Source organism: Hippocampus guttulatus, chromosome 10, assembly GCF_054856545.1.
Source record: "Hippocampus guttulatus isolate MCC_2025c chromosome 10, RoL_Hgut_1.0, whole genome shotgun sequence".
Classification (NCBI taxonomy): Eukaryota; Metazoa; Chordata; class Actinopteri; order Syngnathiformes; family Syngnathidae; genus Hippocampus; species Hippocampus guttulatus.
Genome location: NC_141270.1, coordinates 10,007,556 through 10,031,712, shown reverse-complemented (window position 1 = coordinate 10,031,712; position 24,157 = coordinate 10,007,556). Strand labels below are relative to the sequence as shown.

The 24,157-nt window shown below is 41.4% G+C and overlaps 2 protein-coding genes across 2 annotated transcripts in view; both read left to right on the top strand.

Moving 5' to 3' along the window:
- dst (dystonin) overlaps positions 1-24,157 on the top strand; it is a 97,558-nt gene that overhangs the window by 23,409 nt on the left and 49,992 nt on the right. The window contains exons 7-36 of the mRNA XM_086122401.1: positions 2,931-3,008; positions 4,456-4,548; positions 8,705-8,871; positions 9,659-9,771; positions 9,909-10,015; positions 10,093-10,212; positions 10,296-10,391; positions 10,483-10,610; positions 11,785-11,878; positions 12,308-12,462; positions 12,545-12,959; positions 13,053-13,181; positions 13,256-13,333; positions 13,418-13,579; positions 13,703-13,807; positions 13,933-14,028; positions 14,107-14,232; positions 14,328-14,480; positions 14,621-14,775; positions 14,844-14,970; positions 15,050-15,233; positions 15,331-15,488; positions 15,560-15,738; positions 15,829-15,967; positions 16,046-16,239; positions 16,513-16,675; positions 16,834-16,917; positions 17,037-17,144; positions 17,232-17,330; positions 23,164-23,310. Of these exons, the coding sequence (XP_085978527.1) occupies positions 2,931-3,008; positions 4,456-4,548; positions 8,705-8,871; positions 9,659-9,771; positions 9,909-10,015; positions 10,093-10,212; positions 10,296-10,391; positions 10,483-10,610; positions 11,785-11,878; positions 12,308-12,462; positions 12,545-12,959; positions 13,053-13,181; positions 13,256-13,333; positions 13,418-13,579; positions 13,703-13,807; positions 13,933-14,028; positions 14,107-14,232; positions 14,328-14,480; positions 14,621-14,775; positions 14,844-14,970; positions 15,050-15,233; positions 15,331-15,488; positions 15,560-15,738; positions 15,829-15,967; positions 16,046-16,239; positions 16,513-16,675; positions 16,834-16,917; positions 17,037-17,144; positions 17,232-17,330; positions 23,164-23,310 (4,152 nt within the window). The remainder of the gene's footprint in view (positions 1-2,930; positions 3,009-4,455; positions 4,549-8,704; positions 8,872-9,658; positions 9,772-9,908; positions 10,016-10,092; positions 10,213-10,295; positions 10,392-10,482; positions 10,611-11,784; positions 11,879-12,307; positions 12,463-12,544; positions 12,960-13,052; positions 13,182-13,255; positions 13,334-13,417; positions 13,580-13,702; positions 13,808-13,932; positions 14,029-14,106; positions 14,233-14,327; positions 14,481-14,620; positions 14,776-14,843; positions 14,971-15,049; positions 15,234-15,330; positions 15,489-15,559; positions 15,739-15,828; positions 15,968-16,045; positions 16,240-16,512; positions 16,676-16,833; positions 16,918-17,036; positions 17,145-17,231; positions 17,331-23,163; positions 23,311-24,157) is intronic.
- Positions 17,337-23,225, top strand: LOC147199226 (uncharacterized). Its single transcript, XM_086122402.1, has 2 exons — positions 17,337-20,726; positions 20,838-23,225. Exons 1-2 carry the CDS (start codon positions 17,832-17,834, stop codon positions 22,869-22,871), a joined length of 4,929 nt encoding a protein of 1,642 aa, XP_085978528.1. The 5' UTR covers positions 17,337-17,831; the 3' UTR covers positions 22,872-23,225.

Genomic DNA, 24,157 nt, shown 5'->3' with positions numbered 1-24,157 from the left:
GTATATAAGCTTCATGTCCCTCTGTGACATAAACTGCAATCGATCTTCATGAGCTTAACATCTTCCTGTCCATAGGTGCTAACTACAGTTTACTGTGGCAATCCTTCTGATAATTTCCGAGCGGGGGAAACAATGTTGAAAGAATCCTCTCCGTAAAAGGAAACATGCTGTAACAAATGCCAAGATGCTACTTCCGGTGTCTGACAGGACGTCGCACACATATTCGTTTCTCCATGAGAGCCTCCGGGAATAAAGTGGATTGGGGGCTAGGTCACACGTTCTTCACCATACATAGACAGAAATGGAATGGAATGGAAGTAAAGTTAAGGAATAGAAATAATTTAGAATTTATTTTTTTTCTTTTTTACGATAATAAATACAAATTTGTGAAGTGAGTACATACAGTATAATTATAGTTTACTGTGGTGCTGCTGCGGCCTGTTACCAAGTGTTTCATTCTTCACTTAACATGTCAGTAGACTATTCATACGGTACTGTTCCAAGGTTTTAGGCCACCACCAACTTGCTTGTTTTATTTACTCCTTTTTTTTAACTGAAAGCATTTTGACATGACATGTCATGTCATGACATGTAACATTAAACAGAATACATTCAGGTGACTTGAATGACTTTAATATTATGTCCTCATTTTCATTCTCTTGCCATTATATTGTTGCATAATAGTACTGTACATATTTGTTAAAAAAAGTGTAATTGTACTGGTAATATTTAACGAGGTCACATTTGAACCTTTGTTTTTTATAATTTGATTGTGTTCTCATGTTTGAGTAGCCTTCATTGATCATTTCAATGCAATATGAAATGTATATAGCCAATGACAATTGGCAAGAGACAGACCAAAGAAACACTATAAGCGAATGAAATTGTGAAATACAGAAATGATAAATTGTTATATCATGTGTACAGTGATAACATCTTAACTAAACTGACAAATGATCGCTGTCCCTATCAACGTAAACATTTCAAAACGACAAAAGAATGGACATCCGTGTTTTTCACCGGACAGCGACAAAAATCTAATGGTGACCTAAAACCTTTACGCAGTACTGTAATCATAATGTCATCATATGCTTTACTGCAAACGGCATGTATTTCCACGTCCCAATGTTGCCCTATGAGTTACTTCCACCGTGACTAACTTTCATTCTCCAGCAGTCTAGTTTGCTGTTTTCCCTCTTTATCCCCTCGTCTCCTCTGCTCTTTGGTTGTTTTTCTGTCCATTGTCTGACTTCCTTTGATTTGGCCGCTGTGTCTGTCTTCCTCCCCCTCCGTCCTCCTTCTCACGTGTTGCTTTTGGCCCGATAAGCCGAGGGAGCGCGATGTCCTGAAGACATTGCGGTTGGTGAGTGGGACAGAAGCATGGGCAGTTGAGCAGCATGGAGACGTGCTGGATGATGACAAGGGGGTACGTGTGGATTGACCACTCCCACGCCCTCATAACCAACTAACATGACAGTGTACTGTGGCCGCCTTGTATGGCCACAAGTGGAGAAATAATCTCACTGTATGATTGGTCTTCTTCTAGGCCGATTTGTATGGCCACAAATCTAGAAATAATCTCACTGTATGATTGGTCTTCCTCTCGATGTACAAACCTCGACACCAATGAAGTTGGGACATTTTGTAAAATGGCAATAAAAACTGAATATTATTGAGGAATGTTTTCCTGCATATCATTCCAAATCTGCAAAAAAATCATTAGGTTTACTCACATTGTAGTGTAGGGCTGTATAAAACCCACTGCAAGTGCAACTGATCCATATCGGCCATCTAGTGGTGAATGGTGATATTACAAATTAAAAGTACACTTGGCTCCTGCATACTCGCAGTTCGGCATCCGTGGATTTGCGTGTTCACCATTTTTTTCAATAATTATAAAAAATATTTGCGTTTTATATTTTTGTCCCCATTTCCTCCCTGTTTTATATGGAAAACATATATTGACCGTTTATTAGATTTGTCTGAACAATTTTCCGGGTTTGTAAGTCTTTTTGGGGGGCGGAGGTGGGGGGGGGGCAAGTGGCCACTCAGACACTCAGAGTGTGGTCGCAGACCACATGTGGCTGGCGGGCTGTCAGTTGCCCATTCCTGCCATATATTATCGCATATACACAACAATTTCATGGATAACTAGTTTTGAAATCAGATGCCCCTAAATTGCTTGGTCGAGTATTTTTCAATTCTTTTTAAAAAAAACATACTGATCTCAGCGTTGTTAAAAGTGAAGAACATTTGCAAGAAATATCAAGTTGACATGATTTGCCTTTGCGGGCCACCTAAAATGCTGTTGCAGGCCAGGTCTAATCTTTGAGTTTGACACCTGTATCAGATGATGGCTGATGATACACTTTCATGCTAGAATTGTATTTCTGTATGAAGAGCACATTTGGCTAAAAGAAGACATCTTTGTCTAACTTCATAAGACATTTTCATCTTCTGCTTTTGGTATTCAGCTACTTATACATCTCACGTCATACTGTATGACAGCTTCACAAGTGAATAATTTCAAATGCTACTGTTTCGAGAGTTTGAATGCAGCACAATGTTTTTTTTTTTGCTACTGCTGCATCCTGGCTTGATTGCATTTTCCATTTTATTCCCTCTTGCTGTATGGTTGGCACCTGAATATCAATGAGCATTTGTGCAAGAAATTAGACAGTGCCTTGGAGAAAAGCATTCCTGTTCAAAGCTTCCACCAAGATCATTTGCACATTCAGAGCATGTTGTTGAGAGTTGGAATTTGTGGAAAATGTTATTATCCTTAACTGTAATCGAATCCGGATTAATGAGTAAGATAGCAGAAGCACGCGCTGTATCTTACATGCCACTAAACTTTTTTTAAAATTCCTTTTTGGTCCACTGATACTGAACACAACTTGATCACTGTGCATATTTCCATCTGTCCACAGCCCCGAGAGAGAGGAAGGATGCGTTTCCACAGGCTCCAGAATGTACAAATAGCACTTGATTATTTAAAGAGACGACAGGTAAGACTCAGTCCACCTCAACGTACGAACATGCTTTCAATAGTTGTTGAGTGGTAATTGTGTCCCACCAGAAGAGCAATCGTGGATGTTGCCAAATAGCATGTGATCTCCAACTCGCAGCCAAACTCGTAATCATCGTAGATTACGAGTTCACCCAAAACCAGGCGCTCTTGGGTGAACGTCGACGTAAGCAGTGACGTTTGGACACTTTATGATGACATAATGACGTAGCTCCTACTTGGGCTCTTTGCGGGTGGAAAACCCAACACGTTCTTCGTTAAGAACTTGTTAAGCACCTACTAAGCACAGCACTTTGTTTTTGGTGGAAAAAGAGTAAAAGGGGTCTTCCTTTTTCATTTGAACTGGGGATGGGCATTTGCATCCTTGCTAGGGCGAAAGGTCGGGAACGCTCTTGACTGATTGCTAATCAAATGCATGGCCAGTTTAGACAGATAACTATTCACGCTCACATTCACACCTCTGGGCAATTTAGTCTTCAATGAACGTAACATGAATATTTTTGGAATGTGAGAGGAAGCCACTCAGAGAAAGTCATCAGAACATGCAGAGACACCTGCACAGGAACGCCAGTGCTGAGATTAAAAATTAGAACCGTAGGACTTTGAAACTACTCTACTTTTATATCAGCTGCCATTGTGATTGAACTATTAAATAAATGAATTTTCCTATTCATTTTGTCATAAAAGAGACAATATATAAATAGACTAATCCAGTTAGGTCCAGAAGTATTTGGCGATATGATTGAGCTTCTATTTATGATTACCATACACCACCACAATGGATTTGAAATTGTAAAACAATGGTTCAAGTGTATGTGTTTAGTTTTAATTGATCACTTTGACATGTTTTCCTCAAAAAAAAAAAAAAAAAAAATGACGGCAATAATGGCTGGTAATTGGGAGCCCCCAAAGAGCACTGCCTTCAAATCTCATCAGTGGGTTTTCGGAGGGGTTTGATTGGCTTCCCCTCCCCCACCAAAGTCAGAGTGTAATAATGTGAGCGCAGGCAGCCTCAGCTGTTGCCACATGTGACGCCCAAACAAAGGAGTCATAGATGTGCACAGTGGAGTCGTTCTATTGTTTCGTCCACGGTCCACATTCATTCTAAATTTTGTCAACATGTAAACGTCTTTATTGATTGGAATTGATGAATGAATATATATGGATCGCGGCGTTATTCTACCATAATTGTGCTTTCTGTCTGATGCTTCAGTCAGCAGCCCTTTTATTAGAGTACTGTAGCGTGTTTTCTTGCATCCATGACAATGGTGCCACCTTGTGGACAAACGGAAACATGTGATCAAATTGTTACCTCGAGTCGAGAGCCACTTTAAAAAAAGGAAACATCGCACGCAAAAAGGTATTCGTTTGCATTATATAAATATGCATTATATGGATATTTACATAATGTTTCTTTTCCTTTCTAGGTCAAACTTGTAAATATCAGAAATGATGACATCACAGACGGCAATCCCAAACTGACTTTGGGATTGATCTGGACCATAATACTGCACTTTCAGGTCAGTGTTATCATCGTATGGCTAGTTCATTGGTATTTATTTATTTATTTGTTTATTTATTGTGATCAGATTGTTCCTTACCAACGTTGTCATGATCCTACTCAATTGCTATGCATAATAACTCAAGACGTGAGTTGCAATATGTAATACTATGAGGTCATGATGAGGTGATGTCAAAGAGTCTTACGCAAAGCAACACTATTTTCATGAGAGTTCAACATTCGTACCTGTGCATATCCAAGCTTTATTTTGGTACCACTCCAAATTGGATTGGAGTCCTCTGAGATGAGCTCATGTTCCTGCATGAATTTTCTTAGCAGAGAGTGCACACGGTTAATGTGTGGCTGCACTTACCAGGAATCCAGGTGTTAATATAATAATAAATAACTTGACTCATTACTCAGTCCTCCTGGAACCGTGACAACAATAAAAAAAAAAAAAATCAACCGTTTTTAAAAGGAGTGTTTTCATCACAGCAACATGTCCAACATGGTTGTGTTGCTTTTTTGGCCATAATCACCTTGCCAAGTGCACAAGAGATATACATTTATGTATTTAGCTGAGCTCAAAAACGTTCTCACTGCCTCTTTACAAACATTGTGAAGCCATTTAATTTTCACGCATAGTGGCTCCTGGATTGTTTTTCCTTTTCTAATATTTTTCTGTGCGATATTCGACAACATTATGATGATGGCACTTAGATTTAAAACGAGAGAGCCTGGGAAGAACCACAGAGACAATTTGACTTAGAAACCTCAGCACATTGACAGGTAGCGTCTGTGATGCCAACACTGAGTCTCACGCAAGCCCTCCAGCACTCCATCCTGCAGCAAGAGGCCTGTTCCTTCTTGATTCCCAGGCGTGTCAGGAGAAAGCAATGAATCATTTTCGACGAACATCCACCCTTGCCTTTCTTATAAAATCACTACTTACATAAGATTGACAATATTATAATACTGTTATTTTGACTGACTTTGGCTGACACATCCCTATTTAATTTTGGAGGCATACTCTTTATGCTTTTCTCATTGCTTGTGGTGACTTTTCTCTGAACGTTAATGAACTGTGTGTACTGCCAGGCTAGTGAAGCTCTCTACTCATTTGGACTACTGAATCTTTGCAAAGGTAATACATACAGTGTCATCTTGTGTGTGACTAAGTGCCCACAGATCAGATTCGATTACCGGTACACAAAGTGGCCATGCGGCGTGCTCATCACGTCACATTGAACAACCTGGACTGTGGTTTTGCAATGGATGCATACCCGACAATGTGCTTTTCTGCTATTGCTCTCCAGTGTGTTTGCTCTGGTGTGTGTTTTCCAAAGTTTTAGATGATTTTGATTGATTATTAGAGTTTCCTAACATGAGCCACAGATCCATTTTTATTTGGAATAAATTAAAATCGCGTCGGCTCCCTCGGCTGTTGAATTGATAATTGAACAGGAATACTGTATCCACAATTTCTTGGAAGATAGTTTTTTTTATTGTCATTTTTCATACACTATACTTTATAATGAGTATACAATATTATATTTTAGTTCGTTGTCAGTGTAGAATGCAGAAAACCTGAACATGTTTGGGAAACCCGACAGAGTTTGTTGGTCTCCTTAATAATGGCAATTATTTTCATGTCCTCCTTTACACCCCACCTCCCCACATGCACGCACACACACACACGCACACACACACACACACATACACACACACACATGAAAAGAACATATAATACATTCGTACCTGGGACTGAAAGTCTAGATTCTTAGAAACACATAAAAATTCCCCCTGGGGGAATGACTGAATTTTTATGAAGTGGCCTCTAATAAGTACACTGCAGTTTGAAGCGTGCTGGCTGTTGACTTTGACCGGTTGACATTTGTGTTCAGATATCTGCAATCAGTTCTTTTTAGTCAAGCTGCATTGTTGCAAAATGTTCACGATGTATTTTCACGGCTAATGGAATATATTCCTTATTTGTGTTCTTCTAATACCAGTGGTGTACTTATGTTGTAATGGTCTGATATGGCAAATCACTTCCTGGTCTGGGTCATGCTGTTGCTTTGTTCACATGAGAGTTTGTTTTAACCAGTGGGTGTGAAAGCCGCCTCCGACTGTGCCATTGTGTGTGTCTTGATTAAAAGACAAAAGCAAAGCTCTCTTGGATTTGCCAGCGATGCTCATGTCGACCCGCAATGTCTGACATCAGACTGCAACTCTGTCTGGGTCACAGCGGGCCAACTTGCTGAGCCAAAATATTCCCCGAGGCTAACATGACCTCATTGCACACACAAATATCGGGAAACACAGCAGGCGCCTGCGATTTGCATTTCGCTCGCTGCGTCAATAAGAGTCGATCGACCAACCCCAAACTGGTCTGTGCACAAGTTTTTGTACTTGCTCAGCTGAGAGCAGCAAACACGTGGGTCACAGCTGCGTGTGCGTTTATGATGTTTGTGCTCCATTAGTATAGCCACGGAAGTGTTTCAAAGGTCACAATGGATTCCGCTGTCACACGAGTGAGCAAGACAGACGGAGCGAGAGAGAGAAAGAGCGCCTGACCAGTTCGCCGAGTCAATGAAAGGAAACTCAATGTCTTCCTGTCAGTGGAATAGCCGCGATCGAGCCGGAATCTCTGCTTGATAACAACCCACTGGGATTTCAACTCTGGAAACGACTGCAGTATTATGGGGAATACCTGTGGCTGTGTGCGGGGTCCAAAGGAGGAATGTTACCTTGACCCCAAAAAAGCTCCACTCAGCCATGGATCCAAGGAGATCAAAGGTGGTCGCTACTTTAGCAGAAACAAGCACAGATCTACTGATCCCGTGAAATCGGACAAAGGAAATGACACCCTGGAAAAACCTTCAGCGGTGGAGAAACATCTAAGCAGTGAAAATTGCATCCTTAGTCCCCGTGTCCAGTGGCAACAAGAAGCTTGTGCATCTGGTTCCGTTAATTCCTCCAAAGAAATGCTTGGTAAGACCTTAACTAGCACGCTTGGAAGCACCTGTCCAAGTGGTCGGGGAGTCAGGTCTGCCGAAGATCAGAAGCTTCATTGTATCTTCTCTGGAGGTATCCCATCTAAGAGTGGTCTGCTTGTGAAGAAGCTACTCAGGCGCCAACTCCGGAGGGCTGTTAGTTTTGGAGCAGTGGAGCATGTGTTACAGACTTTGAGGGGCAAGGATGGCTCTGGGAGTGAGGAAATATTCACAAGGATTATTTGGGACTCTCAGCCACACAGGAGGACCAGGCGTCGGACCTGCTCTGGTCACATCGAAGGTGCTAAATGTATGACGAGCCAGCGAGAGGTAAACAGATCAAGCTGTTATTAATTGCTATTTTAAGTCCAGGGCCTGTGGACATGAGAACATTAAGCCTTCAAAAAATCATTTGCTGATGTTCTATTATCATATTCGTATTCATATCATGCACACAGCCATAGCATCAAGACCAACTTTCTTTTAATCTGTTAAAAGCCCAATGTCCCAACTAACAAATACACCAAAATATTTACATTAGTTGTCATCAAAACATTGTTGAGTACAAATAGTCTTGATTATAACAAAAGCTTCTCTGTTCAAACTAAGGGTGTACAATTTCCCAAAGAATTTAATGCTTTCATTTTTGTTTTATTCTCTTTGTTGTTAGTTCTGCACTATTTTGGAGCTCATTTAGAAGAGATACCTTAGTTCATATTATTGGAAAGAATTGTAAGGTCTTGGGGGAAAAAAGTTGATTATTTATTTATTTATTTACTGTATTTATTTACTTTTTTCAAAATCATTTGCTTTGCCTACAAAAGACAGACTATGGAGCAAGTGTTTCCAAAGTCTTGGTCTTGTGTTTTGCGTGTGTCAGCCGACATTCGACAACATTAATAAATTATCTTTTACCTTTTACCTGCCCACTGTGCTGTAGATGTGTGAGGTGATGTCAAACTGTCAGAGATGATCACAGGCTTCAGTGCTTTATTGGGTAATTTATGACATAATCCTATCAGCCGCTGCTGCTGCAGATGTTGCTCTTACAGTTCATGTTGACTTTTCAATATCGCAGTGGGGAAAACGTCTTTATTTGATGCTTCGTTGCAACTGAATAAGATGACCATGCATCGATGCATGTTTTGAATCAATTCTGTCCTTTTTCTTCTGCTCCAGATCTCAGAGATTCACGTCACAGGCGAGTCACAGGACATGACGGCCAAAGAGAGGCTGCTGCTCTGGTCCAAGCAGATAACAGACGGCTACGTCGGCGTTAGATGTGACAATTTTACGACGTCCTGGAGGGATGGGAGGCTCTTTAATGCCATCATACATAAATACAGGTAGAGGCACACTCTTATTTGCATACATGTGAGGTTTTGTAACAATGTCGAAGGAACTCATGAAAAATTATGCACTCCCTAATGTTCATCGAAAGCTCCAAGTGATATGTGCAAAGTCTCACACCGATGCTTTCCGAAACAGTTACCAGTAACCCTCACAAAGGATATTTCACAAATATGGCACAGAAGCTATGAGATGATGTTCTTTTTTTATTTTATTATTTGTCACAGAAATCTTCAGTTTTCTACATACCATATGGTGCGAGGTGATTCGATAAAAACTACCAATTGCTTGTTGTGGTGTGGGGCCGCTCTCAAAAGCGCCCCAATCCCCAAAGCGTTATACAATTGCTGAATATGTATCAACCTATTTTACACCTTAAATGTTATTGTAAAAGTTTTCCATTTAATAATAAAATAATTATTCTGTACAACAGTCATTTGGGATGCGCCATGTGACCTTGGTCTTACAATATCTATCTGCAGTAAGGCGGACGTTTTAACTTTTTAAATTGTCTTTTGTGCGTTCTCTTGTATTGCTTTTGTGTGCATGCGTGCTAGTTCCTTCACTTGCAGACTCCTCACAAAGTTAAAGTTAGAATTTGAACCCTGTGGTTGTTGTACATATTTGTTTCCATAAAACTAACAACAATGTTTATTCAAGTATAACCCACAAAATCCTACTTAGTACCGAGAACAGGGTGCCTAATTACATATACAGAAACCTACTGTACTTCATTTCTCTTCCAGACTCTTTCATGGATGTCTATCTTGTGCCTTTTTTCAGACCCGACTTAGTTGACATGAGCCGGGTGTCCACCCAGACCAACCGATCCAATTTAGAGGCTGCGTTCGGTGTGGCTGAACAACTCGGGGTGGCCAGATTACTCGACCCAGAAGGTGTGCTCCGCACACGCTGCGTTTGGTGCACTGCTTTAATCATCCATTCAATATCTATTCAAGTTGTCATAATCTGTAGCTCGACCGACAATGACTCCACTTCTTGAGACTCAATTTGTTTTTGCCTCTCTTACTAGATGTCGATGTTCAGTCTCCTGATGAAAAGTCAGTCATCACATACGTCTCGACATTGTACGATGCCTTCCCTCGAGTACCTGAGGGTGGAGAAGGAATTAGCCCCAATGTAAGTTGATGGCACTACCCAGCGGCGCACACCCTTGTTTATGCACAGGCTGATGCAGATCCTTATGCTCTTAACAGGACATTGACATCAAATGGGTGGAGTACCAGAACATGATCAAATACCTCAGTCAGTGGATCAAACATAATGTGGCCGTAATGTCCGATAGATCATTCCCCAACAATCCTGCTGAACTTAAGGTATGAAACTACAGTCATGTGTGACTCGTGGCATCTTTATCTTGTATGAAAGCTCTTAGGTTTGATTGACAATTTCTCCACAGGCACTTTACACACAATACCTGCAATTCAAAGAACATGAGATCCCGCTGAAGGAAAACGAGAAGACAAAAATCAAAGATTTTTACAAAATGCTTGAGGTATGCACATGTCAAATTATCATCTTTGGGCACATCGTTTCAAAAACACATCTCTGTTATCACAATATGTCACATTGATGTGATTTGCCAGGTGTGGATCGAATTTGGACGGATACATTTACCGCCCGGTCATCACCCAAATGATGTGGAGAAAGAGTGGGGCAAATTGATTGTTGCCATGCTGGAAAGAGAAAAGAGCCTGAGGCCTGAGGTAGAAAGGTATGTGACCCTACGAACATGTCAGTCATATTATTATTATTATTATTTTTTTATGGCATGTTCACTCGTGATTATGGCTTGATTACACACATCACCTCTTCTTTTTTACACTAACAGTTGTACATAGCTGTTATTTCATGCGACATGCAAATGATTTGCTTTTCTTAACATAATTACCAGTAATAACAGGGATTACCACATTTAAGACTTGGCCTAATTGTTCTTTTATCATCATCATCTTAAAATTGTAACTTTTTCTCAATGGCCTTCAATTTAGGAACACATGCACCAACTAATTAAATAAAATAATAATAAATAAATACTATATGAACATTTACATTTATTATTGTGGCAGTGTTTTATACGTAGTGGTGTAGAACTACATTTAGTTACACTAAGAATTTTGTTTTACATGCAGTGCTTGTTAAATTACCTTTCAGAACATACCAAGAAAAACATGATTAGCACAATCCCACAATATTATGGATACATTGGATCATAGTATAGAGAATTGAATTGAATTCAATTTTTTTAATTCAACTGACAATAGTTTGTACAAGTCGACATACCCACCCCTGCCTTCGTAGTTGGTTTTTAAACACTCCACATTAGCAGCATTAAAGGAAGGGTGTGTTTGGAAAACTGTCAGAGACAGCTATTACATCCCTTCGGCAGCTTTCATAAAGGAGCACTGTCTCAACCTGCTATGTGATTTTGGTTCCCCTCAGGACAAAATATTATTTCAGGGTGGGTTTGGCCTCACACATCACACCCACCCTACCCAACCTTGACACTATAAATGTGAGCAAGTTGTCATCCCTTCCATCTGTTTGGGGAATTTTTAGAGGCTAAGATCCAAACAATGGACCACGAGAGAATAGTAGAACAAAGTGGACAAGGAAGTGGCGGTCGATAGAAAAGATGGCGTTCCTAAGCAGGGTCTCATCTGCTAGCAACAGTAGTTTCAACAGCTATGGTTCCAGTGATAATAGCTTCACTAGAACTAGATCAGAACCTTTCCTAATGAATAGTTCTTGTGTTCTTAACAACAACATCGTCTATGGATCCAGGTGGGTTACCTGCTCGGTCTCGAATGCATGCTTGAATTTTGTTTTCCTGTACAGAGTAACACATAAAGTCATTGCTTTGTTTTTGTTTGTTTGTTTTTTTTTAGGCTTGAGACACTGCAGCAGGTTGCCAGCAGGGTTCAGCGAGACTGTGTTCATGGCGAGGACAAGTTGGCGCTGGCAAGACATTCCCTGCAATCTGTAAGTTTTGTAGTGGAATCTATCGTTTCTACTTTTTTCTTGATTCATGTGATTATAGAAAACTAAATGAATTTCCGAGCATGTATCTATTTCTTAAATGCTGGAAGCACAATAAGTAAATAATATTGGCCTAAAAGTGCAAGAAATGAAAGCAAAAACAATCCTGATTGCTAAACTGATAGATATCATAAGGGGGAAAAAAAAATCTTAATCGCAAGCAACACATTTTTTCTAGTTTGAGTAAGTAAAGAATATCATGAATTCAGTGGGCGAGTGAGGGAGGTGGATGTGATACAACTTTGATATTAACCACCGTTGCTGGGAATCAGTCAAAAGCAAATGAGAAACCGCCATTCAGCTGTTCGACTTGTTGCTTTTCATGAACGGTAATTGCAAATGCAGTACTTCTCCTTTGTTTTATTTCCTCAGGATGTTAAACGCCTTCAATCCGGCATCCAATTCCTAAATGAAGCCGAGATCGCCAGCTACCTTTTGGAGTGCGAGAGCATCCTGAGACAACAAGTTGTGGATATCCAAGTTCTTCTAGATGGGAAATTTCCATTCACGGATCAACTAGTTCGAAGGTAAAAATCAAATTTACGACTTCCATCTTAAGCGTACAACAATGCTGGACAAATGTTGACATCACCCCATGTTGCAACCCAGGGTATCAAACCTACGAGATGATCTTCTATCCCTGAGAGCGCAGTATGCCTCTTTGTACAGCAAAGGCCGCACCTTAACCACAGAGCAGACCAAAAGGATGATCTCAGGCATTACACAGAGCCTGAATTCTGGCTTTTCCCAGAACATCAGCCTAATGCCATCCGAGGGAAGGTTCGATACCTCCACGTTCACCTCGAGCCTTACGTCGTCCTTGACCCCTGGGCTGCAGTCTGCTTCAGAGCAAACCTACGTGAGCAGTGCTGGCAGTATGGAGTCGGGCGACCTCGGGCAAATGACACACGTGCACATCCCCAAGCCCTTAATGAAATCCTCACTGGCCGACCCCAGCTTGACGGAAGAAGAGGTGAACATGAAATACATCGACGACCTGTTGAACTGGGTGGAGGACATGCAGGTGAGCCATTGAGGCTTTGAGCTCGTCTCTCGTGCATTTCATCAAGGTATAACCTAAGAAACTGAATGTGTTTGTGTGTATATTTTATTTCAGTTGCAGTTGGATCGCTCGGAGTGGGGATCTGACATGCCAAGCGTGGCAGCGCATATCGATAACCACAAAGCCGTGCACAGAGCTATCGAAGAATTCCAAATGAGCCTGAAAGAGGCCAAACTGAGTGAGGTAGGGCAATCCCGCGTGACGAACGAGCAACAGGTTTCATCTGTCGGAAAAGTAATTCATTTTATTCCCCGCAGAGTCAGATGAATCTACCCTTGAAACTCACCTACTCTGAAAAATTAAGCAGTCTCGAGAAGCAGTATGACAAACTAGTGGTAAGCCACATCTTGAGAGCAGTCGTAATCTTTTCAAGCTTCACTTCCACTCCAATTTGAATTGCTGATGTGTGTGCTTGTCAGAGGTGTTCAAAGGAGCGACAAAGCCACCTGGAGAGCCTGCACGACTTTGTGTCGCAGGCAACACGTGAGCTCATCTGGCTCAATGAGAAGGAGGAAGAGGAGGTCGCGTTTGACTGGAGCGATCGCAACAGCAACGTATCCAAGAAAAGAGACTACCATGCTGTGAGTTTGACTCATTTCGACACCCATGCATCGCGGTGAATTCATGTTAGTGTGTGCAGGGAATGCAGTGACAGGTCCTTTGTTATTGCTCTAAGTCATAAATCCTTTAATGTGTCCAAACAGGATCTGATGAAGGAGCTTGATGAAAAGGACGAAGTGATCAAGTCTGTGCAAGACTTCGCAGAGCGTCTTCTTTTTAAGAGTCACCCAGCTAGGTTATCTATTGAAGTGAGCCAAGCTTTTATGACTCCATGATTGTCTCCACCCTGCGTGCTATTTTTAAAATTCAATGGAGACTTTTCATACTTGGATATTTTTGTCTGATTTCTTTAATATGGCTTGGCTGCTTTCAGGCATACAAAGCTGCCATGCAAACACAATGGAGTTGGATCCTGCAGTTGTGCTCGTGTGTGGAACAGCATCTAAAGGAGAACGCTATTTATTTTGAGGTGCGTCGTCCGTTCAAGTCACGACATCCGCTTCATGTGGCTGCCGCTCACCGCTCTTTTGCGATGCCCTTTGTGCAGTTTTTCAGCGATGCCAAAGAATCCATGGAGTTCCTGAGGAATTTGCAAGACGCCATTCAGAGAAAGTACAGCTGCGATCGGAACAGCAGCTTGCACAGACTGGAGGATCTCATTCAGGAATCCATGGTAAACGTGCATGAGCATGCAAGGCATGCATGACCTACAGAGACACTTTTAAAAGCCAAAAGTGACAACATTGCCTGGCGGTTGTGTCTTTTTAGGAAGAGAAAGAGCAGCTTCTTCAATACCGCAACACTGTAGCCGGGCTGATGGGTCGGGCCAAGAACATTGTGCAACTCAAGCCCAGGAACCCTGACAGCACTCTTCGATCTTCCATCCCCGTCAAAGCTATCTGTGATTATCGACAGATCGAGGTACACAATCTGTCTTTTTTCACACCAATCTCATCAGTCAGTGGTCTAAAAATGCGTTGCCATAAATTAAGAACTCCCCAATTGTTGAATTAGCCATTTTACCGACCGTCAAAATGTAATTTTGTGTCAATTTGTTTCAGATAACCATTTATAAAGATGATGAGTGCGTGCTGGCCAACAACGCTCATCGGGCCAAGTGGAAAGTCATCAACCCTGCAGGCAATGAGGCCATGGTACCTTCTGTCTGTTTCACCGTGCCCCCGCCCAACAAAGAGGCTGTGGATATGGCTTTAAAGTAGGATGCTTCCCGACGTTGTAGCGTATGACGTGTTGATATGAGCGTAACCTGTTATTTTCTTCCAGAACGGAAGAGTTATACCAGAATGTCCTTTCACTTTGGCATCACTCCCACATCAACATGAAGAGCGTGGTGTCTTGGCATTGTCTCATGACCGATATACGCGCCATCCGTCACTGGAATGTAGCCACTGTATGTTCTTTACAAGCTGATCATCATCTCATTCACATGTCAGATGAAATTGTTCACGTGTTTTCTTTCCCTGTTGCAGTTTAAAACAATGCTACCAGGTGAGCATCAGCAAGTTTTGAGCCACCTTCAGTCTCATTTTGATGAGTTCCTGGAAGACTGTGAAGAGTCGGAGGTGTTCACCGTGGCGGACTGTGCCCAGCTGGAAAGAGACGTTGCAGGCTGCAAAGAATACTACCAAGAACTCCTTAAATCCGCAGAGAGAGGCAAGGCTTGCGCAGCAGGAAATTTCTGGAATTTTAAAGCTCAACTCTTGAACATTGTGTTACAAATGAGTTCCGTCGGTTTGTTTTTGTCGAACAGAGGAACATGAGGAGTCTATGTACAATCATTACATCTCGGAAATACGCAACTTGAGGATGCATCTGGAGGCCCGCGAAGAGCAACTGATCCGGCAAATCCGCACACCTCTGGACAGAGACGACGTGTATCCGAGTCTGCAGCGCATCACTGATCAGGAAGTCCGTGTCTGATTTGTTGTGGAACATTTCATTAAGCTATTTGTTTGTAATCATGATTTTTCCCTTTGCAGAAGAAGATGGAAGAGCTGAATAAATGTAAGGAAGACCTGGATAACTTGAAGGAGAAGTGTGAGGTGTTCCTCCGACAAGCTGTTGGCTTTCCATCGGCGCCGACTCTCTCCTCCGAACTCAGCGTTGTGGTTCAGATCATGAGCGATGTGCACTCCATGTCTTCTATTTACATGGACAAGTGAGTGGGAATTCATCATCATGCAACACACAGTTAAGCTTTGGGGCATTCAGACATAAATGTTCATGTCGTATTTCACATGTGTGGCAGGCTGAAGACTGTGAGTTTGGTGGTGAAGCATAGCCAGAGTGCAGAGGCGTTGGTGAAGGCCTACGAATCCAAACTCTATGAGGAAGATGCGATCAACTCTGACCTTCACTCGATTGAAACAGTCATTTCCATACTCAAGGTGGTACATATTTTTGACCTCGAAAACATTAGGATGTTGTTACCCATTTTGAGTAAATATTCTTCCCACTCATTGTAGCAATGGCGGACAGAGATTGATGAAAAGCAGGAAGTGTTCCACAATATGGAGGATGAACTGCACAAAGCCCGACTCATCAGTGATCGCATGTTTAAGGCCCATAACGAGCGTGACTTTGACCTGGACTGGCACAAGGAGAAAGCCGATCAACTGAATGAGAGATGGCGCAACGTTCATTCCCAAATAGATAACAGGTAAAAGTGTCGTTTGGAAACGACACTTTAGAGCTAAAGGGCATCTAAATCAATGAATTGATCAAATGATGCTCCTGAGTTGTTAATGCAGTCTCAAATAGTGAGCAGACTGAAGAAGATAAACATGGCATGGCTTCTTCAATGACACAACTCCATTTCAATACAATGCAAGCCTGGAAACCGGAGTTCATACATTTCAATGGAAAAAAAATGGACATCCCCACATTCTCTTTTCATGGATTGCACATTAAGATTTTCAATGTTTTTTTTCAGGCTGAGGGATCTGGATGGTAACAGCAAATGCCTGAAGCTTTACAAAGACTCCTACAGTAGTCTTGACGAATGGGTTCAAGAGGTTGAGGAAGAACAGATCAAGGCCCAAGAAAATAAACCAGAAGATAGCAAGGCTCTCGCTGAACTGTTGAACAAACAGAAGGTAGGACAATGGCTAACTTAACTGCCTACATTTTTTATACAGTGTGTGTGTTTGTGTGTGTGTGTGTGTGTATGTATATATATCTATATACTGTATAGATATAGATATAGATATACTGTATATATAATATTTGTGTATGTATATGTTTTATTTTTCAGGTTCTTGTTGCTGAAATTGAACAAAAGCAGAACCAGATTGATGAATGTCAGAAGTACTCCGAACAGTGCTCATCTGCCATAAAGGTAATTCATTCTATCTAAACTCATCGCTTCACCATTTTCCCCTTACCGCACAATGTATTTTTTTCTGACATGTCAAGAAAGGATAGACTTTTGTGGCCTCACCCGAAACCTCTTTTTAGGATTATGAGCTCCAGCTGATGACCTTCAGAGCAATGGTTGATTCCCAACACAAATCTCCCCTCAAGAAACGCAAGATGCAAAGCTCTTCAGATGCCATCCAGCAGGAGGTAACCTCTTTTTTTAAATGCATTTAAACACATGCAGTATCTTTCTGTCTCATCAATATTTTGTGTACATATATATTTTTTAACCAGTTTATGGATCTTCGCACCCGCTACACGGCTCTTGTGACCCTCATGACTCAGTATGTGAAGTTTGCAAGTGAAACCCTGAAGAGAGCAGAAGACGAGGAGGTGAGACTGTCATTTTTTTTTCATACATTACAGCAGAGGAGACGTTTTAGCTGATGTGAATGCTATGAAGCCCTTCTCATATTTGCATGCGCTTATGGTGTCTCATTACCCTGTTCTAACTGTTCTCGTTAAAAAAGTTTTCTCCCTTAGCTCTTTCTTCAATGGTTTACCTGGTTGTTGGCTTATACAAAGGCTTTCATGTTACTAAGTTAGTAACATGGTGATGCATTGTGGTCATGCTGGTAACTGCATTTTTTTGGAAGGAGCTGGAGTTTTAAGGATCTTTACTTTTGACCTTATGGGATAGTAAAAGCGCTTCAGAGAGTTGTTACATGAGTAAATCATGGTGATATCTGTGGTGAATTATCAGAAATGATTGGGTGATGATGGAATTCCAGGTTATTGCATGAGCCTTGCTTCCGCACTCTGGTCAAATGGGAGAAGGTAATCAGCATCATATGTATCATGATGATAACTGATTGTTTTGCATTTTAGAACAAAATGGCTTTTGAAAGAGCAGAGAATACAAAAAGGACAGAGAACATGGAACTCCAAAAAGCTGCAGGGGATATAAAACTTAGCCAACTTAATCTTCTGGTGCGTGAACAAGAGACCTTGCTGGTTGAAAGACAAGCACACTTGCAAAGGATGGAAGGAGAACTAAAAACACAACAGCGGATGAATGATGATCTGACGTTTCAGAAATCGCAGATTGAGCATGATGTTCGAGAATATCAGGCCAAATTGGAGAGAGTGATGGCTGACAAAGCTGCTGGTGAGCAAGAGCTAAGTCATTCTAAACTGTTAGTTGAGCAGGCAGAGGCTAAGTGGTCCAATGCTCAAAGGAAACTGGAGGACCTTGTCAAAGAAAACCAAGTTCTCATGAGCCAGAGCCCCACATTTCAGAGAAAAATAATAGTGGAGGAAATTAAAAAGGAAAATGTTCAAAGTGAAGTCCAAGCGCAGCTGTTTTTACCATTAGACAGTTATTCCAGCGAGTCCCAATCAAATGTAGTTGTAGAATATCAAAGATTAAAAGATGATTTACAGCAGAAATATGATGAGTTAGTCTTGGTCCAGAAACGAGCAGAAATGTCTGAAGAAAAAGCTCAGAGTTATAAGAAGCTATTGGATGACAGAGATAACCGACTTAAGAAGCTTCAACTGGACATGGAAGCAGAGAGGTGCAGCCTCAGACAGAAATTAGAAGATCTTCACCAGGAGACACTAACCTTGCAGAGAACCATCTCTGAACTGCAAGAGGAAGTCAGGTCTCTTCACAGGGCAAAATCCTCACTGGAGCAAAATACTCTCTTCCAAAATACCGAAGTTGAAGGTCTCAAAGAGCAGCTGAGGATTACTCAAGGAGAAATTCACAGAAGGAGCTCCTTGGATCAGGATAACATTCAAAAGATTAGCAGTTTAGAGGAAGACATTGCTTCTAAGCAGGTGGTAATAAATCAACTGAAGTTTAAATGTACTGAGCTTAGAAGAGAAAACATGTCATCCGAAAGTGATCTGAGAGCTCTTCAGCTCCATACTGAGTCTTTGGAAAAAGACCGATCCCATTTAGAGCAAAAGATGAAGTCTCTGAAAAGTGAAATTCAGAGCTGGAAAGATCAGCTTCAAGAGGCCAAAGAGGAAGTTGCAGTCATGAAGAGATCCGAGCAGGAGTGTCTGTTCAAATGCAAAAGTCTTGAGGCAGGAATTCAGAATTGTGAATTTGTGGCTTCACAGTTGCAGAAGAAAGCAGATGAGTCAAAGCAGGTAAATGCTGACTTGGAACATACTTTGAAGAATACAAGGGAGAAACACGACCAAGCGCTGATCGAAGTAGACAGAAAAGATCAACAAATTGAAATTCTCAAGTCTCAGGTTGAAGCCGCTCAATCACAGGTCCGAATTATTGAGGCTGAGCTCAATGCGAAATCCCAGAACTCCCATGAGCTTCAAGTAAAACTGCAGGACCATAATGAGCATGTGAAGACCTTAAATGAACAAAACTGCACGTTCAGCTGCAATGTCGTAAACTACCAGAGAGAAATAACAGCGCTGAAATCTGATCTTAAGTCTGCGTTAGCTGCGAAGGAGCTAGCGGAGCAGAAGGTCCACATGCAAAGTGCTGAGATTGACGATTTGCACACAATGTTGAAAAACAAAAATGCAGAAATTCAGAAGGGATCTTCTGTGATAAACAAACATCTCAGCAAAGTGAAAGCATTGGAAGATGAGCTTTGTAAATATGAGCATATAGTCAAGGGACCAGCAAGGAGCTCAGACAAAATGACAGGGAATTTAAAGCAGGAGGTACTTGCTCTTCAGATGGAGAAAAAAGCTGCAGAGAAAAATGTCGAAAACTTGAATGCTAAAGTTTCAGAGTTGAGCTCATCTCTGCAGAAAGTAAAAGAGGAATTAACTAAAGAGAGCAGAGAAAGAAAAAACAAAGAATCTACAATAATGCAGCTTGAACGTGAGTTCCAGAGAAATAAAACATCGGCAGACATAAAGTCTAACTCAAATGACTCCCAATCAAATCTCCAACATGAAAATGCGGTCCTTAGGAGAGACAAAAATGAGACCCTAGAGAAAAGTATCTCGTTGGAATCGGAAATCATACTGTTGAAGGAAAAGCTGCAGCGTAACAACGCAGAAGCTGATAGAATGCAAAAAGAAAATTCTCTGCTCAGGGTGAGGACGCAGCTGATGGAGGAACAAGTTGGGAAGTGCAAGAGAATGCTCGAGGAATTGAAAACTAAGCTGGAACTTCAGAGGCAAGGCTATGAAAGGCATCTGATGTTAGTGCAGAAGGAAATGGAAAAGAAAGTGATGTTAGCGCAGTCGGAAATAACAAGTGAGAGAGATGTGTCACAAAAGCGTTCGCATGGTGCAGAATTAGAAGACATGCTCACAGAGTATCTCAAAGAAGAGATTCAAGTATTGAAATCGGCCCCACGAAATACATCGGAATCAAAGCAGCCAGTGGAGAGCAGAATGGACATATTAGAGCAAGAAAAAAATATGCGAGACCAAGATTTTCTAACGGCAAGATTGCAAACTGCTCAACTTGAAGAGGACAAACTCAAACTATACTCAAGGGTGAATGCTTCACAAAGCAACGAGCATTCAATACAGTTCCGAAGAGATGCCACTTGTAAAGTGACGCCAAAGGAAGCAAGCTCTCATCCTGTACAAATCGAGTCAAACACCAAAGAGATTCCAAATCGTCAGGGGGTTACAGCGGAGAAGGAAAACCAGAGGTTTTGGAAACACGACGTCATCCAAGGCGGCCATCAATATATGAAAAGCTCAGAGACTGTTAACCTGAAGACAGCTATTCAGAAAGAGGAGCCACAAAGCAGCAAGGAGGAGATTCTACAAATGAAGAGCTCATCAGAGGTATGGGATGAAGTCTTTGTGTCACACAGACAGCAGTCAATTCATCTCTAAAATATTGTATTCTTTCGTAGTCATTTCTAACCAGAGGGCAATCTCATTTCCAATCCACAGATGGCAACATTGCAGAAAGAAGACATTCTTAAAGAGTTCAAACCAGATGAAATGAAAGTCATTCCGAGTGAGACGACTTTGACGAGTTCAATTTCTCAAAATCTCACATTCCCAGAACAAGACTATACGACTGAACTGTATCACATTTACTCAGGTCAAAGTCTGGTCCCAAAAACACAGGGATACATGACCCCATGTGCACTCACAGAGTCCCAGAGAGAAAAACACAGCATCCTTATGACAAGAACTTATTATCTGAAAGAATCTCCTGAAGCAAGAGTGAAAAGTGCTCCAGAAAGTAGGGACAGTCTTAACTTGTGGAATCCAACCGCACTCAATCTCACTGACCTGCAAAAAAGCAGGACTATTCAAATCCTAATCAAATATAAGCTCTTGGATGAAGAGATTTTCCATAAATTAGAAATGGGGCTGACCACAATAGACAAAGTGCAAGCATCACTTGCGCCCTATGTCAGCAAACCAACTGCCATTGCTGGAGTTTATGTAGAGTCGAGTAAGAAGAAGGCTTCTTTCTTAGAGGCAGCTGAGAAGGGTTTCTTGGCAAAGATGCACGCTGTGGAGTTTCTGCAAACTCAGGCAGCGACAGGAAGCCTCACTGATCTGACCACTGGCCAGATATACTCCCTGAGTGAGGCTCTTGAGAGAGGAATTTTTGATTCAAGCTTAAAAGATAAACTGACGGAGGCTGAGAAAGCTTTCTATGGCTATATGCATGCTGGCAAAAGGCTGTCTGTGTTCCAGGCGATGGAGGAGAGTATTCTTGAGCGATACAAAGGCAAGAAGATCCTTGAAGTACAGATAGCCACCGGTGGAGTGATTAACCCAGAGGGTGGTTTCAGAATGCCGCCTAGTGTTGCTATTGATCACGGCTTTCTAAACATGGAGACTCTTCAAGTTCTGTATGATCCTGTTCGCAATCCCAAAGGTTTTCACAACCCATATACTGGACAGAAAGCATACTACTGTGAAATACTCAAAGCGTGTCTGTATGACACTGACGGTGGTGTGCTTCTCCTTCCAATTGGGGACAGGCATCTTACCAATAGCTCTCCCACAAGTTCTCACCGGGTGTCTGTTGTCAGCAGCAGTCGTGGCACTGAGATGTCTGCCCATGAAGCCTTCAAGAAGAAACACATTGACAAGCAGACATATCTCTTTCTGTCAAAGCAGGAGAGCGAATGGCATGAGACGTCTGTAGAGGATGGCAGTGGAGGTTTGCGTCACATCCTCACCGATGTCAAAAATGGCAGAAAGCTTTGTCTAGAGTCTGCTGTGAGTCAAAGGTTTCTTGAAGCCTCAGAGCTAGAACGGTACAGAAATGGCCTTCTTAGTATCTACGAGATTGCTGACATCATATTTTCAAGAATGGTTGTTGTGGAGGATGTAAACAGCCCCATTGCTGGTCTTTGGGACCTCGCACAGAAGAAGAGGTTGTCTGTCTTTCATGGATTTCAACAGGGCTTTACTGACGGGACGACTGCCATAAGATTGCTGGAGGCCCAGGCCTGCACCGGAGGCATTTGTGACCCCTTCTCTGGGGAGAAACTTACAGTCAATGATGCACTCAGTAAAGGTCTTTTAAATGAGAAGTTCGTTCAGAAACTACAGCAATTTGAGCAGGTGTTCAATGGCATCACTCACCCTAAGACTGCAAAGTCTGTCTCGATCACTCAGGCAATCCAGGAAAATCTTTTGCCCAAAGATGTCGGCACTCGCTGTATAGAGTTTCAGCTCCTGACCGGTGGTTTGATAAACCCTGACACCCACGACCGAGTCTCGCTGGAGGAAGTCCTTCAGAGGGGCCTTGTTGACAAAGCCACAGCCTCAGCCGTCAAAGACGAGAAGTCCCACATCAAAAATATCACTTGTCCAAAGACCAAGAGACGTCTCACATTCAAAGAGGCGCTCAACAGAAGTGTTTATGACTGCCACACAGGTTTAAGATTACTGGAGGCCGATAAAGATCAAGGTTTTGGAGTGTTATCAACTTTGCATCACAGAAAGTTGAAATAAAAACTTGCGGGCATTCTTGTTAAAAAGTGAATACTGGAAATATGATTTATTTTGGTTCAGTGTGTGTAGCTATATTATTTTTGTATGGTTGAATAACATTTACTTCAACATGCTGTGCTTGCCTTCACTTTATGTTGTGATTGTATTATTGACAAAGGTTGGAACCTTTTTTTCCCAATAGAGGCCTGGTTTGGGTCTGGTCTTCAACTCTCAGTTAGTGATTGAGGAAACTAATATTTAACAGTTAACTTTCTTTTAGATATTCTCATACCCCCACCTGTTCTGATTCCAGAGATCGGTGGATGAAGAGAAGCGAGAGCATGGTGATAAAGTTAGCAAACTATTAGCTTGGATGTCTAATGTGAAAAAGGAATCGAGCAATGAGGGAAACACTTTGAAAGATAGTAATGCCAACACAGATGCTTCAAATAACTCCCAGGTAAAAATATGTATTTGCTTTGTTGTTGTTGTCGTGATTTGATGAAAACAATATTTTGCTTTGAGGATTTTTGTTCGTATCCCATAAGACGTTGCCTGTCACGTGTGATTTTTAATAAAAGAGCATCTTTCTGATCTACTTATTCAATGTATTTTACACTATAAAAGGATATGTTGTTAATCACATCAAGTGCTCAGTCGGATACAACTTCCTCTTACTGTTGCACAAGCACCCACGTTTTCAGACCAGAGCGACTTGAAATGAACTAATTCACTGACTTTACAGACACTACTTAATCCCCTTCGTAAAATCAAGTAATTACCTTAAAAATTTCATTCTGTAATACCAATAACCAATTTGAATGGCTTTAAGACTAATGCCAGTGTCTTCATACAGTACTTTACATATTACAATGCAGTTCTATGGTTAGGCATAATTTTATTCATACTGTTAGTTATGATGATAGAAAACAACAATTAGTCACAAAGCATTGGCCGCGTTTTCATTCCGTCGAAAAAGAACTCATCGTATATTTCAGTCAAGGCACACAAATGAGCAGATATTTTGCTCTATTTATATTCAAAAGATCACACAATTGCAGATATAATTGTTAGTTATTCTTTAAATTTTATGTAGTACATCATATTCTCTAAAATGAATTACACTTTTCATGTTTCAAAGGCTTTACTATTACATTGCACCATTATTGTGTTGGATTCATTATTTTGCCCAAATGTTCATATTATACTTTTCACCACAATAAATAATGGCTATGCACTGACTGACCAAAATATTAAGTACACAATATATTGGGATCTTAAAAACATTTATGTTAAAGATGCTGCCT